General features: G+C 35.3%; 1 protein-coding gene across 4 annotated transcripts in view; it reads left to right on the forward strand.

Moving 5' to 3' along the window:
• Window positions 1-15,932, forward strand: part of LOC138750003 (lissencephaly-1 homolog) — a 90,310-nt gene that overhangs the window by 61,540 nt on the left and 12,838 nt on the right. For 2 of the 4 annotated variants that reach the window (XM_069912155.1, XM_069912154.1), the window contains exons 3-8: window positions 2,769-2,853; window positions 3,599-3,673; window positions 4,852-5,058; window positions 8,745-8,913; window positions 10,081-10,183; window positions 13,925-14,153. In XM_069912155.1, coding sequence (XP_069768256.1) covers window positions 2,769-2,853; window positions 3,599-3,673; window positions 4,852-5,058; window positions 8,745-8,913; window positions 10,081-10,183; window positions 13,925-14,153 — 868 coding nt within the window. Of the gene's footprint in view, window positions 1-1,049; window positions 1,190-1,786; window positions 1,875-2,768; window positions 2,854-3,598; window positions 3,674-4,851; window positions 5,059-8,744; window positions 8,914-10,080; window positions 10,184-13,924; window positions 14,154-15,932 lie in introns of those variants that run through there. The other 2 variants (XM_069912156.1, XM_069912153.1) reach the window with 2 other exon arrangements.

Consider the following 15,932-nt stretch of genomic DNA (forward strand, 5'->3'; position numbering starts at 1 on the left):
AATTCACATGAAATAATGTGTACTACGTACCAAAGATGTGTACTACTTACTGCATCCAAAAGAAGATAAATGCAACACCAAACACCACTCCATCCATATAGAATCAAGATCTTCACTTTTAGCTTTATGTAGTTTTTCATTAACTTCTGTCCATCACTTGCAGCATAATTCTTAAAAAGTTTGTCCTTCTGTTTCTTCACATCATAGAAGACCTTGGTCGCTCCAGTACCATACTCTTCTGTAAGACCTTTCACACTTGCACCACTGTCCAGTTTCACCAACAGCTTGAATTTCTGATCTATAGCTAAACGCTTTCTCTTTTTCTTATCACTGTCACCCATAGTGGTATCTGCAGGCCTTTTTGCCATTTTCAGCTACACTGCAACTCCAGTGATCTGAAATCGGATGATCTGAAATCCTCAATTATCTGAATTTTTTTTGGATCCAGAAGTGACCTCTATTGGGCTCCAAAAAATTTGTGGATAATTGAGGATTTCAGAAAAATCGGAAATCCTAATTCAAAAAATTTCAAAGCTGAAATTATGTCATTTATGCCTCTAAAAAGATTTGGATAAACAAGTATATCAGAAACGATCAGAAATCCTCAGTTACCCAAATTTTTTTTTGGGAGCCGAACTGATGTCACAGGTTGGAAATTTTTTTTTTAGAATTTTGGTAAAACCTGAGTAGAATTTTAGGTTTTTGCTGTTGGGTTTATCTTAATTTTGTTCAGGTCGTTTTTTGGTGAGAAACATGCTTCAGCACCTAATAACCTGAATACACCTGGGATTGTCTGATCTCAGAGCAAAGAAGGCACAGGACTGGTCAGTGCTTGGGAGGGGAGACCACCGAGGAACACTAGGTGCTGTCAAAGTGACGACTCTCTGCCTTACTGTAGACAAAAATTAAAGAATTTCATGTATGTTACATTCTAAATGTAGTATTACGTGACAATAATGGAACCGTTACCTTTTAAAAAGCCTTCCTTTGTTGTGGCTTAAACAATGTTACAAGTGATTTGCTGTTGCTACTGGGCTGTTTTTTAAAAAAATGACCAGTTATCTGAAATAGGCCCAGTCGCAAACCATTCTGGATAATTGGAGATGTACTGTATATCTTTGTATACCAGAGCTCTGTTGTTATCAAAATGGTGCCAACAAAGTGTCAGAGTCCCACATGGCCAAGTCAGGTGGTGAATTTTTTTTCAACTTGTGACGTTATTGTCAGCACTTTTTTTAAAAAAAAACTCTGTTTTTGGATCTTTTCTGTTTTCGGGACTTTGGATAAGAGGTATTCGACCTGTACTACCCAAACTGCCCTAATCTTCTCTTCACCTGCTGTTGAAATCCTCGGTTTTGTCATCTTTGGACTTGATCTATTTCTGGCTGACTTGCTTTGTTCTTGATACCTGTATATTTGAGGTCCTTATGCCTTTGTTATCTAAACCACTGACTTCTGGTTAAACCATAATTGATGTTTTGATTTTAAATTCTTGTTCGCATTTTCAGATCCTTTCATTATTTCATCCTTCATCTCTATTAGCTCCAAACTTTTCACCCTTCTTCAATTTTGGTCTCTTGAGGATCATCAATTTAATTGTTCCACCAGTAGTGGAGGTTAATCAGCATTAAAATTCCTTCCCTAAACCCCTGCATCCTGCTCTTTTATGAGTCAATCGTCATTTGACGAAACTTTGAAATCTCTTCTCGTCACTCGTGTTTTGACAGTAAATTTGATTAACCTAATCTCTGAAGTGCCCTGACATTTTTTGCTATGTGGTACTTAGTATTGAAGATTATGCAGCCGTGTTTTTCAAGAATTCTTTTTATTGGACAAGACAAAGAATGTGATTAACTAAAATTCTCTCTGGAAAGGTGATTCTCATGTTATCAACATAAAAGTTCATCATTTGTATTTATTGTTAGTCAGTCAAATTGTTTTAACATGTTTGTTCTTTTGAAAGCTTCATAATGGAAAAGCATCTTTGTAATAAAATAATTTAATTTTCAAAGGTTATGAAATTACAAAAACAGTTAAGAAATTTAAATCCTCCATGGGATTACTGATACATCTTCTCCAACTTGCAAAGATTTTTAAACTGCATATACTCAAAGGATGATTTTCATTTGAAAATGTTAGGTTTTGGAGAGGGTTAAACTTCAATGAAAATATTCAGTAAAGAAATAATAATGTTCAATGGAAAATATAATACAGCTATTGCTAAATATTATTGAATATTTTTCCCAGGAGTCTGGTGGCAGGGTTGTTTCATTTGTATGTAGATATACTCCAACCATTAAACAGCAATGACTGCATGACACGATGTAAGGACTGAAAAGCTGCAAGTTCCTTGTGTTTTCAGTTAAATTTACTCTGTCAAATGTTCATTTTTGTGTAATTAAGTGCTGTTAGAACAATGAAATATGAGGTTATTTAGCATTCCCAAGTCACTGATCAAGGTCTAAATTATGTTCTCAGGTGTAAAAACATGGAGAACATTTTTTTTGCTGACATTGTTCATTTTTCTGTTACACTGTCTTTGAACAAAGCATCAACACTTTGAGAGAAAAAAATAAATATTTTACAGACGTAATGTATGTCAATAGAGGCCTCCAGTTAAACAAAGGCTAATATTGCATCTCCTGTTTCTTTTGGCTTGGAGATGTTTATTCTCAGATCGATTTATTAGGGATTTTCAAAATGTCACCTTTATTAAGCAGAAAGTAGTTAATTGTGTCCTCTTTTAAAAATGAGATTTTATTTTTCAGAAATCGAGCAATAGCTGACTATCTTCGTTCTAATGGCTATGAAGAGGCTTATTCAGTTTTTAAGAAGGAAGCAGAATTAGATATGGTAAGTCAAATTTGTTTGCAATTCCACAGATCAGATTATGTGAAATTAGATGTTGCTGTCCAACATTTCTTGAGCCTTCAACAGTGTGACACAATTCCCTAATAAGCTTGCACACAACTTTTCTGGAGCTCAGACAATTTTCACTGTGGCAAAAAGTTCCTGCTGCCAACAAAGTGAGTTTGTTTTTTTGGCATTAGAAGTGTGGGGACAGTCAAGTGCTTTCTACTTAGCATGAGTGCATCAGCTTTGAAGCTTCATTCATTAAAAATATTGGAAGAGAAAAAATTTTTTTTATTGGAGAGTTTTTAAATTTGCCTCCAATATATTCTACTTGAAGAGAGAATTGAAGTATACATTTATTCTTATGGTACATTAATGAGATTGCATGCAGAGTAGATTTAAATTCCCACTCTGTCAAATAAATTGGAGCAGAAGTTGTGTTTGATGTTGATACACAAAAAAGGATCTCTTTAAAAACAATTATCAGTAATAATAAACATAGTATAGAAGAGTATGGAATTAAAGAAATTGCAACCCTCAAGCAAAATGGGGATTATATTTTTTTGCTTTTTGGATGATTCAGGCAGACAACCTGGAAGTCGATGATTGGGGGTCATATTTTTAAAAGTGAGGTGGGAAGTAATTACCAGATACAGAAAAGTGTTTTTTTTTCCTCTTCCCATTTATTATATGGATGGAAATACGGTCTTATTTCATGTGTCTTTTTTAATGTTTTTTTCTCTAGAATGAAGAATTAGACAAAAAATATGCTGGACTTCTGGAGAAAAAATGGACCTCTGTGATAAGATTACAGAAGAAGGTGAAGTCTAACCATAATATGTTTGTCATATGGATGAAACAAAGGCGATCAGGCTTGTGCACATTTGCTTTGTATTTTATTTTGCCTCACATTTGACTCATTTCCAATTCTGTGTGAAAGATGAAAAAGGACTCATGGTAGTAGAAGAGTGTAAAATTCCTTTTTGATCCTGAAATGGGCATCAGAGCCCCCCAATATTAATATCAATTTTGGAAAGGTTAAGGCGACCTTGAACTGGAATCCTATTCATTGTCCACCATCCACTGAGAGTATAAATTATTCTAGATGACAGCTCAGCAAAATTCAGCATTCCTAAAGTGTCATCTGTAATAATGAGGATTTGATTGACGAAATTTTAATTTTCTATAAACCAGTTTTATTTGTAAATGGAGAAATTCCTTTAACAAAGTTTATAGAGCTGTCTTAAGAATTTAGGTTGAAGACTTAAAACTATTTGGTTATTTTGTTTCATTGCTTTCTTCCCAAGAAATGTAACAAACTTTATAATACAAAATCAGAAAAAAAATGTTCGGACATAAGTGGTGGTTAGTTTCATTTTGGGACTAACTGACTATATGGTGTATAGGAACAACAGATAGAAGTGATTTTTCTTGAAATCTGTGCCCCAACTAGTTTTGAGGCACCTTTTATTATAACATCCAACCATCTTGAATGTGATAGAATTCGGCCTGCAGGGTGTGGAGAACTGCTACACATTTAATTAACTTCAAAATAGGTAGGAATTCTTTTACTGAATTTATCCATCTCCAAAATGAAATCGCAACATCTAGGAAGCTTTCTTGTAGATTTATGTAAAATGAAACACTTCAAAAGTACTGGACATTTCTCCATAGAAAGCAGCATATTTTTTCATATTTTCCCCCTAAAGTTTAAAAATTATTTTTATTTTATATTTGATTGGCTCTATATTGTAGCTATCAGCTACCTGGACCTGAGGTATACTTCATTGCTAAATTGCTCAAATAGGTCCTTTTAAACATTCAAATATTAAAATTGACCAGTAATAATTACTTTCCCAATTGTGACAAGGTCTTCCAGTATCCCAGCCTCGTGCCTTGACAATTGAATATTTAAATTTGAATGCTATCATTCGTCGAATTGCCTTTTCTTAATTCTGGGCGGGAAAAAAACCTTACAATATCTCATCTGTTTCACAGGTTATGGAATTAGAATCAAAACTTAATGAGGCGAAAGAAGAATTTACATCAGCAGGTCCCCTCGGTCAAAAACGTGACCCAAAAGAATGGATCCCTCGTCCTCCAGAAAGATATTCTCTGAGTGGGCACAGAAGTCCAGTCACACGAGTTATTTTCCATCCAGTTTTCAGTGTCATGGTGTCAGCCTCTGAGGATGCCACAGTAAAGGTAAAAAGTAAAGGAAAGATGTTTACTTTTCATTATCCACCCGCAGTATTTATGTAACAGGCACTTAACTTTCCGTTCAGTTGACAGTGTATTGTATGCTGCTGAGCCCCAATCTTTAACTGTCTGAAACTTATGAAAGGGAGAATAGTTGGCCCTGGAGAAGCTGAATATGTGATTGAGTAAATCCACAGCAAAATTTTAAATTTCAGTATAACATTCAAATACACTGTACTTGAGTTTAAACAGTTGGGTTTAAAAAGTAAAAAACAAAATGATGGAGAAAGTCAGCAAGTCAGTGTACTTTATATCGCAAAGATATTCATAACCAACGTTACGGGCTTGAGCCCTTCATCATACCTTAGCTCAAGTCCGAAATGTTAGTTTTGTATCTTTACGAAATAAAATACACCATTTTTTACCTGCTGAGTTTCTCCAGCATTGTGGCTTTATTTCAATTACAGTGTCTGCAGACTTTCATGTTTTACTTTTTGGTTTAAACCATCTGCTTTCAACTAATTCCGTGCACCCTCAATGTCCAAAGTCAAAAGTTCACTCCTGGCCAAATTGCTATGCTCATTTGAAGAGTGGAGAGGAAAAAACACCTCAAAACACAACTACCATCAAACAGAATGAATCAGAATATAGTGTTATGAAATTCGTTGCCAATAAATTGTCAGTTGTGTGTCTTAATTACTTTTTTTAACTCTTCCATTACGCATAGGAGTTTTGGCCAGGAGTGAAGTTTTGACTTTGGATATTGAAGGAGCGCTGAATTGGTTAAAAGCTGATTATTTAAACCCAATTGTTTACACTCGTTAAGTGCAAGTGAAGGCATTATTTATTTTATAGCTGATCAGGGCAATTTTAATAAAGCACTGAAACTTCATTTAACAGGCTGAAAATGTGACCGACTCGTCACATCTTCTAGGAGTGGATCGCATTAATAATTGAATAACTTGGGGAATTCATTCTTGGTGATATAGCCTTCAGAGTATAATTAGAGTTGGTTTAAATGGATACATTTTCAAAGGTTATAACTATTTCTTAAAAGGAGACTTTTTTTCCTGTGGGTGACATTTCTATTCTGTATGCTTTTAAGCAGACAAAATATTATACGGCAAAAATTACCTTCCTCACTTATTTGAGTACAAGTCAGACCAATTAAACAGCAGCTGTGTATAAAATTTGAAAGCATTATGCTTTGTAGTGTATTTTTAATGTTAATTTGTATATCATATCTGTCTTTCCTGGTTTGGTATTATTTGAAGCAACCTTATTCATCTGGAAAATGCTATTTTAGAAAAAAAAAACTTTATTTTCTAATGTTAAAAATTCCACTATGACCTCCTTGGATATTGTTAATTTATTTCCCATTTTTCCTTGATTCTTGATGTATTCACTGCTCTTCAATTTTGTTTTCCTGCATGATCTTGGAAAATTAATGTCAGGAGGCTTTGAACATTATGGGTGATCTCAATCTTGACATTCTTGCCTTCACAGGGCAAGAGCTCATGTTAAAATATTCACAAACTATCAATCAAGGAAAAGGATTTTGACTTTCTCCAGTTTAGTCCTTTTGATCATGTAGAGTCCAGATGCTCAGCTCTTCGTGATGTCCACGCTTTAATTCCCTCTGTAGAAAACAAACATGTTTGCCCATGATGGAATTAATAATACCAAGGAAGATGCATATAATCTCTGCAACAGTAAAGATGCTATGTTAGTATATTATATCTAATCATGATGTAGTTCAGATTGGCACTTTTAAATCTCCTTCTGAGCATTCGTTTAATAATTAATATTTTTTCCACAATGGTATCTGCTACTAAGTTATAAGTGTTAGCCAATGAAGTGCTTCATCCAAGGATGTCAAAGTGTAAGTAGACAGTGTTTTAGCAGTGGATGTATTCTATTTATTAGGCAATGGAGGAAAATTCCTAAGAGCCGCAGGATAGGTTTTTCACTAAATAAGTAATTCCAGTATTTTCTCAGACATGTTCAGGTTTGATTTATGATACTCATAAAATTTCAGGATTTAACATTTGCTGTTGCCAAATGGTTAACTTGTGAGGAACTTTGTAAGAATGTTAATGCACTTTAAACCTTTCAAGTAAAAGTTATTTCTCTTTTTCTCTCGTTCTAGTCTATTTTAAATAAAGCTAATGGAGAATGCATGTGGCAAACTATCCCGCCCACTCATCCCTGTCTCCTTTATCCGCAAATCCTTCATAATAGTCCAGAAATCAGGACACACGATGATCTGTATTCTTATGAATACAGCAAGGAATAACATCCAACACATCTATAATTTAAATTACTGCTTAATTACCTGGTGATTTGGAAGATTAAGTATTTAATTCCAAGATTTAAAAAAAAAACTATCATGTTGTCACAAACCGTTAGGATTTGTTTTAAGGCTGTGATATCTATCAAATCGAATCACTGTGCTGATCGATCTGTGTAATTGCTAAATGTTAATAGGTATAATTACATCATCAAACTTTTTACATTTGGAGGAAGGAGAGCTTTTATTATTGATGATAGCAGTGTTATAATTGGATTTTTGTGATAGTTTCAGTCCTTTCTGAAGTCCCGCACATTGAACAACTCCTCCTGACATATCGATAGGCAAGAGCTTGGCAAAAGATACTCAAAGTTGATTGGTAGGTTTCCTTCACTTAAACCTATATTAGGTGCTATATTTGCTGTACAGGGTTACCCAAATAGCTGCTCACATATAACCCACTGAGGTTCCATTCATTTGACTGTATTGTATATTTAAAATTATCCACGTACATAATTAAATTGCTAAAATTTAGAGTGGAAGCTTGTCATGCTTCAGATCACTGTAGCAATAGATGACTTTGTCTACCAAACTGACAAGAATTTTTACAGCTGCTTGCTGAAATTCATTAATCTATTCTAATTGTGGTGATGGAGGTAAAGGCTTAATTCTTATTTCCACATTCCAGGCAGGAACACGCTTAATATCTTTACTGACTGGTAATAATAGATCGCACAACCATGGAGGGAATTGAAACTATATTTTTCAACAAGTGCCTTTAGGTTAGGACAGGCGAAGATCAAAACAATAACATTTTTAAGCTTGTGCCTTGATAACTCGAAATAAATATAAAATGCTGGAAGTACTCAGCAGGTCAATTGCATCTGTGCAAAGAGAAGCAGCAAGTTGGCGATGCCTCATTGGAACACCTTGAATAACTCTGTTCCTTTGCACTTCAGTACCATAACTTTTAAAATGCCTGTGATTTTGGTTTGTATATTTCTGTTTTTTGAAGTTGTATTTTCCATTAATAGATTTATTTCATGATCATGTGCTCCAAATATAAGCTATTAATAGAAAGACTCTTAAATTAAAGGATCTAGCACATAGATCTATTAACTTTCTATTAGCAAGTCATGGGTCATTCATAAAAATTATATTCACATTAATATTAACCTCAAAGTCTGTTCAGAATAAATTAAAATTCAGACTTGATGTCATTCGTCATCCATCTTCCTGATACCTTGGCATTAGTTTTACAGCAGTGGTGTGGATTGTGTTGTCAAGCAACACACAAGTAATTAATTATTCATTAAGATGGTTGATTTTTTGTGCTCTCTGAATGGAAGAAAAAAATCATTATATGTGTTGCAGTTTCACTCTTTTTATATTTTCCGGTTAGGTCTGGGACTATGAGACTGGAGATTTTGAACGTACGCTGAAAGGTCACACAGACTCTGTACAAGATATCTCCTTTGATCAGAATGGAAAGCTGTTGGCATCCTGCTCTGCTGACATGACCATTAAACTTTGGGATTTCCAGAGCTTTGAATGCATTAGGACCATGCATGGTGAGAGTCTGGTCTCTTTTCCTGGGGAAGGGTATAAAAAGCAAGAATATCCCTTTTTATGCAGTGGGTGGAAACCATTTCTTCAAAAATATTAAACCAAGGCAAAAGGAATTTTTCTAAAAGCATACTACACTCAAATGCTTTAAATTTCTTTTCATTTTGTAGATGACAGGTTTACCCCATTTTGCCATACTATATTTCTAGTCAGAAATGGTGGACTGCAGTTAGCTAATGCCACTATGGATTGATCTTGATCAGCCTATGTAAAGGAAAGTAAATCTGTAAGGAAAGTAAATCTGTATGAATTAAATTTTTTCTGCATTGTTCTCACATTCAGCATGGGTATGGTTCTACATGGTGGCTGGAGCTGTATTTCTCTTATTGAATGTAATTGTGTCTCTGGTATTTTGTAGTCGAGGTGTATACAGGGATATGGACTTGGGCGTGTGTGATTAAATCCCTTGGCATTGTATGGAAAATATTGACCCCTCATCCCTCTTCAGATCCAATTTTTATTGTGTGTTTCTCACTCATAATATCTAGAATGGACCCATCAATAATGTGATGTAGCCAAGTGCTAGGTTAATCATTGAATAGCATGTTGAAACCTTTCTTGTGTTGAGAGGTAAAAACTGGATTGTTTGGCAGTGTTGCCCCTTCGGGATCTTTTACTGTCTGATACAATTATTTGATTCACTTGAATGATTTTAGTTTTTTTTTCCCCCAAGTGCTAAATTTACTTGATGTCCCTTCCATTAGCCAACATCAACTCCACCTCAGCCATCCATCCTCGCGTCTTATGTGCGAATTCTTACAATGTGCAAAATACGAGAGTAGGACATTTAGCCTAATTCACCCTATCACAAGGTTTTAAGCCCAATAGAGGAGTTTCCATTCACATGGGAATGCTTGGAAATTGAATTGATGCTAAGCAATGTAGCCAATGCTTTAATGTTACCACCATCATTAACCTGCAAGATCAAAATTTGACAAAAATGTAATAAAAATAAAAACATTTAAACAAGATTGCTCTTGTATTCAACAGTTTTAAAAAAATTTGTAAAAGAGAAAAAAAATAGACTTTTTAATGGGACCAAAAAATTTATGTTCAAGATGGGTTCTCTTTTTTTAAAAAAAAACTTGAAACCTTATCTAATTCATTTTCAGGCCATGATCATAATATTTCGTCAGTAGCTATCATGCCTAATGGAGATCACATAGTGTCTGCCTCAAGGGATAAAACCATGAAAATGTGGGAAGTCCAAACTGGGTAAGTGTGCAAATAATATCCACTGTTTTTAGGTGAATTTAGTTTCTAGTGTAATTTATTTTTGACTCAAATGCAGAATTTGTCACTGCATTTATCTGTAGAAGTAGTGTGTTTGAACAAATTTTTGAGTTTCTGTTTCATAAATGTAGACCAGAAAAGTCTCAATAAAGGGTCCTGACCTGAAACATTGACTGTCCATTTCTCTCTATGCTGCCCTAATATGCTGAGTCTCTTCAACTCTTTGTTCAAGATTCCAACATCTATGCACAGGACAACTCTGATTATCCGAAACGGTTGGTACTTGGGCCCATTTCAGATAAACGAGTTTTTGTTATGGAGAACCGGTCATTTTTTAAAAAAAAAAATCCCAGTAACAACAGTAAATCACTTGGAACAATGTTTAAATAAACAACAAACAAGTTGAGGCTTTTTGAGCATTAAAATGTTTAATTCTCACCCAAAAAAAAAATTGCTGGCCACCGCTGATCACCGACATATAACAGTTTATGACGTATCCCAATCAAGACCACAATCCTGCCTAGGAGCCCGAGGTCGGTTCGGCTCCGTACTGTATTTCTCTCAAGGCTTACTAAGTTTTAACAAATTACAGGTATGAAGCAAGCTGGAATATTTTTTTTCTTCCTTAAAACCTGTATACAAATGTGACTGCCATCAGACTCCTGAATAATCAATGAACCACAGACTCTGCCGTACTTTTTCATGCACTATTTTCAAAAAATTTATAGTAGGGTGGTGCATGTGAATGTTTGCGCAACGATACTGCCGCAAAACACCAAATTTTGTGTTTTGTTTGTGATAGTAAATTCTGATTCTGAACAGCTTGTATGCTAATATTTCTAATTAAGTATGTATCTTTTTTTAAAAAAAGTCCTTGATATGAAAATAAACTTTGCATCAGCAGTGTCCAGATAATCCAAATAAATTCTAGTAGCTGCAATGATAATTCCACAACCTATTTATTCCATGTAAAATGCATCTTCATGAGTTATTGAAAGCTCTGATTTTATGATTCATGATACTGAAATCCATTTGATGTAGTCATAGAATCAAAAGTACAGTATAGTAAACTCTGTTTCAATTTAGTTTGCATTTTTCAGTTTGAGTAAATTACACTTCCAAATTTCTGATTTTCCATCTACGAAGCATTTTAATATACAATAATTTTTTTTGTATTTGATGGATTTGTATATGGGGTTTAATAATTTGAAATTGCAAATGATGAAACACTTCAAATGCTAATATGTAATACTATAGCAAATGAATTGTTAAGTCAAAATAGCAATGGAGTTGGGCTGTTAAAGGTAATGAACAGAGTAGACCCCAATAGTTCGAGCAAACTTTGAAATACAATAAAACAATAGGGTAATCACCTTGTAGATTGACCAGGTTGATGTCATGTCTGATGAGCTATGGTTCTGAAGAGCAGCTTGACACAGTCGTCCATAATTTATTGCGAAGGCAATATGCTCCCATCTTCCACCAGTTTGCAAGGAAAACAGTGAACTTGTCTCTTTAGCATCCACTGGTATTGATAAACTATCTGAATACTTGCTGATTCAAAATGATGTCCATGGGCTATTATAGCCTTGTGTGGCATTATACAATGCAATGAACTATGCGAGTCCTGAGATTAACTGACAAGATTTTAAATGTTTCTAACATTCAGAAACTATTAAATCAATTAGAAAACAAAATAAGATTGAAACCCTTAAACAATTAAAAATATTAGACTTTGTGAACAGAATGATCCTGCTCCCTTGGAGATCTTCAAGTGTGCTTTCTCTCCTTGCACAAGGTTTAACCTGATCTATGGTCACTGGGTAGATTCATGTAACTAATGGAGAATTGCAGCATATTTGTACTCTGACAAGTCCAGCTTCCAAGTTTGGAAAGGAAGGCATCAGCTAGGCCACATCTGTGTTCATACGAGAAACCAAGTCTACATTTGGATGAAAAAATGGGTGGGTGGGTGAGTAAATTTGCAAATGACTCAAAGACTGTTGGGATTGTGGAGGGATTTCAAAGAAATGCAGCCGGATATGGATCAATAACCAATATGGGCAGCAGTAAATGGCAAGAAGAGTTCACTCTGAATGCATGTGAGGTGCTGCACTTTGGGAGGTCAAATGCAAGGACACAATTAACAGGAGTCCAAGGAGCCTTTACGAACCAGGATCTGGGGGTCCAGGTCCATAGCTCCTTGAAAGTGACCACGCAAATAGACAGGGTGATAAAGAAAGGATTTGACATGCTAGCCTTTAATAGTCAGGGTATTAAGTATAAGAATAAAGAAGTCACGTTGCAGCTATACAAAACTTTGGTTGGGTTGCACTTGGAGTACTGTATGCAGCTCTGATGTTCCCATTTAGAAAGGATGTGCAGACCTTGGAAAGGGAAAGGAGATTCTCTCCGGTGTGGAAGGCTAAGGTAGAAGTTTGTCTACTTCAAGCATGCTGTTCAATTTGATAATCAGATTATTTTTCCCCCAGGGTGAAATTATTAAATATTAGAGGATGTGCATGAAAGATGGGGGGGGGGGGGGGGCTTTAGAGAAGAACTTTTTTTTAAAATGATGGGTGCATGAAACAGGATGCCAGGGGTAACGCTGGATTCAGATGCGATTGTAGCATTTACGAGGCTTCTAGATAGACATGTGAATTGCAAGAATAGAGAGAGATGTATTTTGTGCAAGGAGCAGAGGTTTAGTTTAATTTGGCCATCATATTCCATGCAGACCTTGTGGGCTGAAGAGTCTATTCTTGGGCCAAGTACAAGCAGATGAGTTTTTGGCCTTAACTCTTCTTTGACTGTTGCTCCTGTTTTGGGCACTGGTGGAATGTCAGTGATAACAGATCATCAACTTAAAAACCGTTTGAAGTGAGGGATTTAAGGAGAACATGATTGTTAAAGCACCGTGTACTTTGTGCTACATGAACTAATTGATTTTGAGACCATTCCAATATGCATCTTAAGTAAAATACAAACTTATTGGAGAGGACAGATAGGTTAATTTTGGATCTCCCAGAAAGCCAGGGGCAAGTGTTGGCCTCCCTGAGGGTGGTTCTTTTTACTGTTATTTGGCTAGGTAATTACACGCCATTCAAATTTGAGAATTTTATCTGTTTACTAGTTGTAGATAATATACCTGTAGGAATTTGCCGAGTGGTGAGATCAGGATATTTAACGTTTTTTTTTAAAGTTAATAATATTGTGGACATCGTATGTTACTTCCTTAGCTACTGGTTATAGATATTGCAGTTTGCATTCAAGCTGCCTTGGCTGCACATTTTACAACAATGTTTAATAACAAAAAATCCTTCAATAAGTTCATCTAGTCTGAGACTTAACTCTGCTACAAAAAGAAATGTTAAAGATAAATGTAATGGATTTTAATAATTTAAATCATACAGGAAGGATATTTGGAGTTCTGCTAATCCCATTCATCTGTATGAAATTAAATTTAAACACTAAATATCAATTCTATGAAGTTTTGGAAAACTGGTTTTAAATTGCAATGTTGTGCAGTCCATTAATTATTTGCAGTAATAAAGTGCTACTATATTGATAAAAATTTGAGCATTGAATGCAAGTGCCAGAATTGGAGAGTCCTATTCTCTGAAATCAAGCAAGTTACTTGTTTGATAAAGAGACTTTCTCAAGTTTATTGTATTTCTTTCAGTTTTAAATAATTTCACTTTTTTAATTTTTACACACCATTAGTTATTGTGTGAAGACTTTCACGGGTCATAGAGAATGGGTGCGCATGGTTCGACCCAACCAGGATGGAACCCTTCTGGCCAGCTGTTCCAATGATCAGACAGTGCGTGTATGGGTAGTAGCCACAAAGGAATGTAAAGCTGAACTTCGAGAGCATGAACATGTTGTAGAATGCATTTCTTGGGCACCAGAGAGCTCCTACCCAACTATTTTGGAAGCAACAGGATCTGAGGTAAGAATTTAAGAGGTAGAAATATTCTATTCAAATCCAAATTCATCAGTTATGCCATCTAAGATTTGTAATTTTCCATCGAGGAATGAATGTAATAACTGGCTCCACAAAGGTTCCAATTACACTGGACAACAATTTTTTTTCCCCCAAAAAGGTTTGCTTCTTGAAAAACATTGGACATTATGATAGACATCTTCAAGCTGAACAAAAGATAATTTCATGTAGGAAGTTGGAGAAACATGAAATTACCGTTTATTGAATTTAGGACGTTTAATTGCAGAATGACGCTGACACACTGCGTTTGTTCAACTGACCTAAAAACATTTTGCTGCTGATATTTGTTTGTACTCAGCATCTGATGCCTCTTGTGTCCAACAAAAGGCAGCCAGCACTTAAGGATTCCATTTGCCTTCTCCCTGGTTGCAATGTCCTGGTGAAACCTTTCACCGTGTTCGTCACTGACTGCACCGAGATCAGCCGGGAAGACGTCCAAGTGCGAATGCAGAAAATGAATTTTCAACAACCTGTTGCACTTTATGCTTTTGTAGGCTTGAAGTAGATTTAAAATATCACAGGAAATCACAAAAATGGGTTATTTTTTTTATATAAAAGGTACCTGCTAGGAAAAATTTTAAGGTGATTTTCGTGATTAGCAGCCCAAAATCCATAAAATACACCCAAAAGTTTTCAGGAAACAAAATGTTTGTTGTCCAGTGTTTTTTTTAAAACCAGTTCTTGCATTCCATGAGACATTTTCACTGAAAATGGTTTGTTTTATACAGTTGACTCTATTGAAATCTTTGGAAACATTTAACTCGTGGTGCTGCATAACATACCTCAGTTACTCTGTTATTTCTAATAGCTTTTAAGATACTGCAAAAAAAATGTGCCGCTTTCAGTGTTCTTTTATGATGTATTCATGGTTTCATATAGATAAAACTTAACCAGACCATGGAACCCCTGATCTAAATTGTCTTTACACAACAGAGTATTGTCAATAACTAAACACTGTATTTTGTTCTCCATTCGATATTCTACAAGATAAATGGCACAATAACTGGTTTAAAATGGTGTTATCCTTGCAGAAACTTTGAATTTAAATTGAAAATGTTTTGGAATAATATTGTCTAGGAATTGTGACGTTGTGCTACAGCTACAAAATATATTTTGGTAGAGTATGTCTTCAGTACTGGTTGTCTAGCTATAAGAAAGATATCATTAAGCTGGAAAAGGTGCAGAAAATGTTATTGGGACTGAAGGGCTTGTAAGGAGAGACCAGATAGCTAGGGAGTTCCTGCAATGTAAGAGCCTACAGGTGGTCTTGCAGAGATATATAAAATTATGAGGGACTTATTTTCTTTTCCTAGGGTAGGATCATCTAAGATAGAGGGCTGAAATTTAAGGGGAGAAGGGAAAGATTTGAAGGGAGCCATAGGGGCAGCTTTTTCACACAGTGGTGGGTATGTGAAATGAACCAACAGAGGAAGTGATAGACAATTGTAATACTTAAAACATATTTAGGCAGATAGATGCATTGGAAATGTTCAGAAGGTTGTGGGCCAAACACAGGCAAATGGATGAGCTCAAGTAATCAGCTTGGCTGAAAACCCCGCTTCCATGCTCTACAGCTCTTAACTCTAGGAAGTCAAAATCAAAATTCTTTACCATTGGATTGGAGATTTCAGATCCAAAGAAATTTCAACCCAAAACATTGACCATTCTTTTTCTCCCATTGAAGCTGCTAGACCCACTAAGTTCCTCTAAAAGAATTTTTTTTTT

This window comes from Narcine bancroftii, chromosome 14 (genome assembly GCF_036971445.1).
Source record: "Narcine bancroftii isolate sNarBan1 chromosome 14, sNarBan1.hap1, whole genome shotgun sequence".
Lineage (NCBI taxonomy): Eukaryota > Metazoa > Chordata > Chondrichthyes > Torpediniformes > Narcinidae > Narcine > Narcine bancroftii.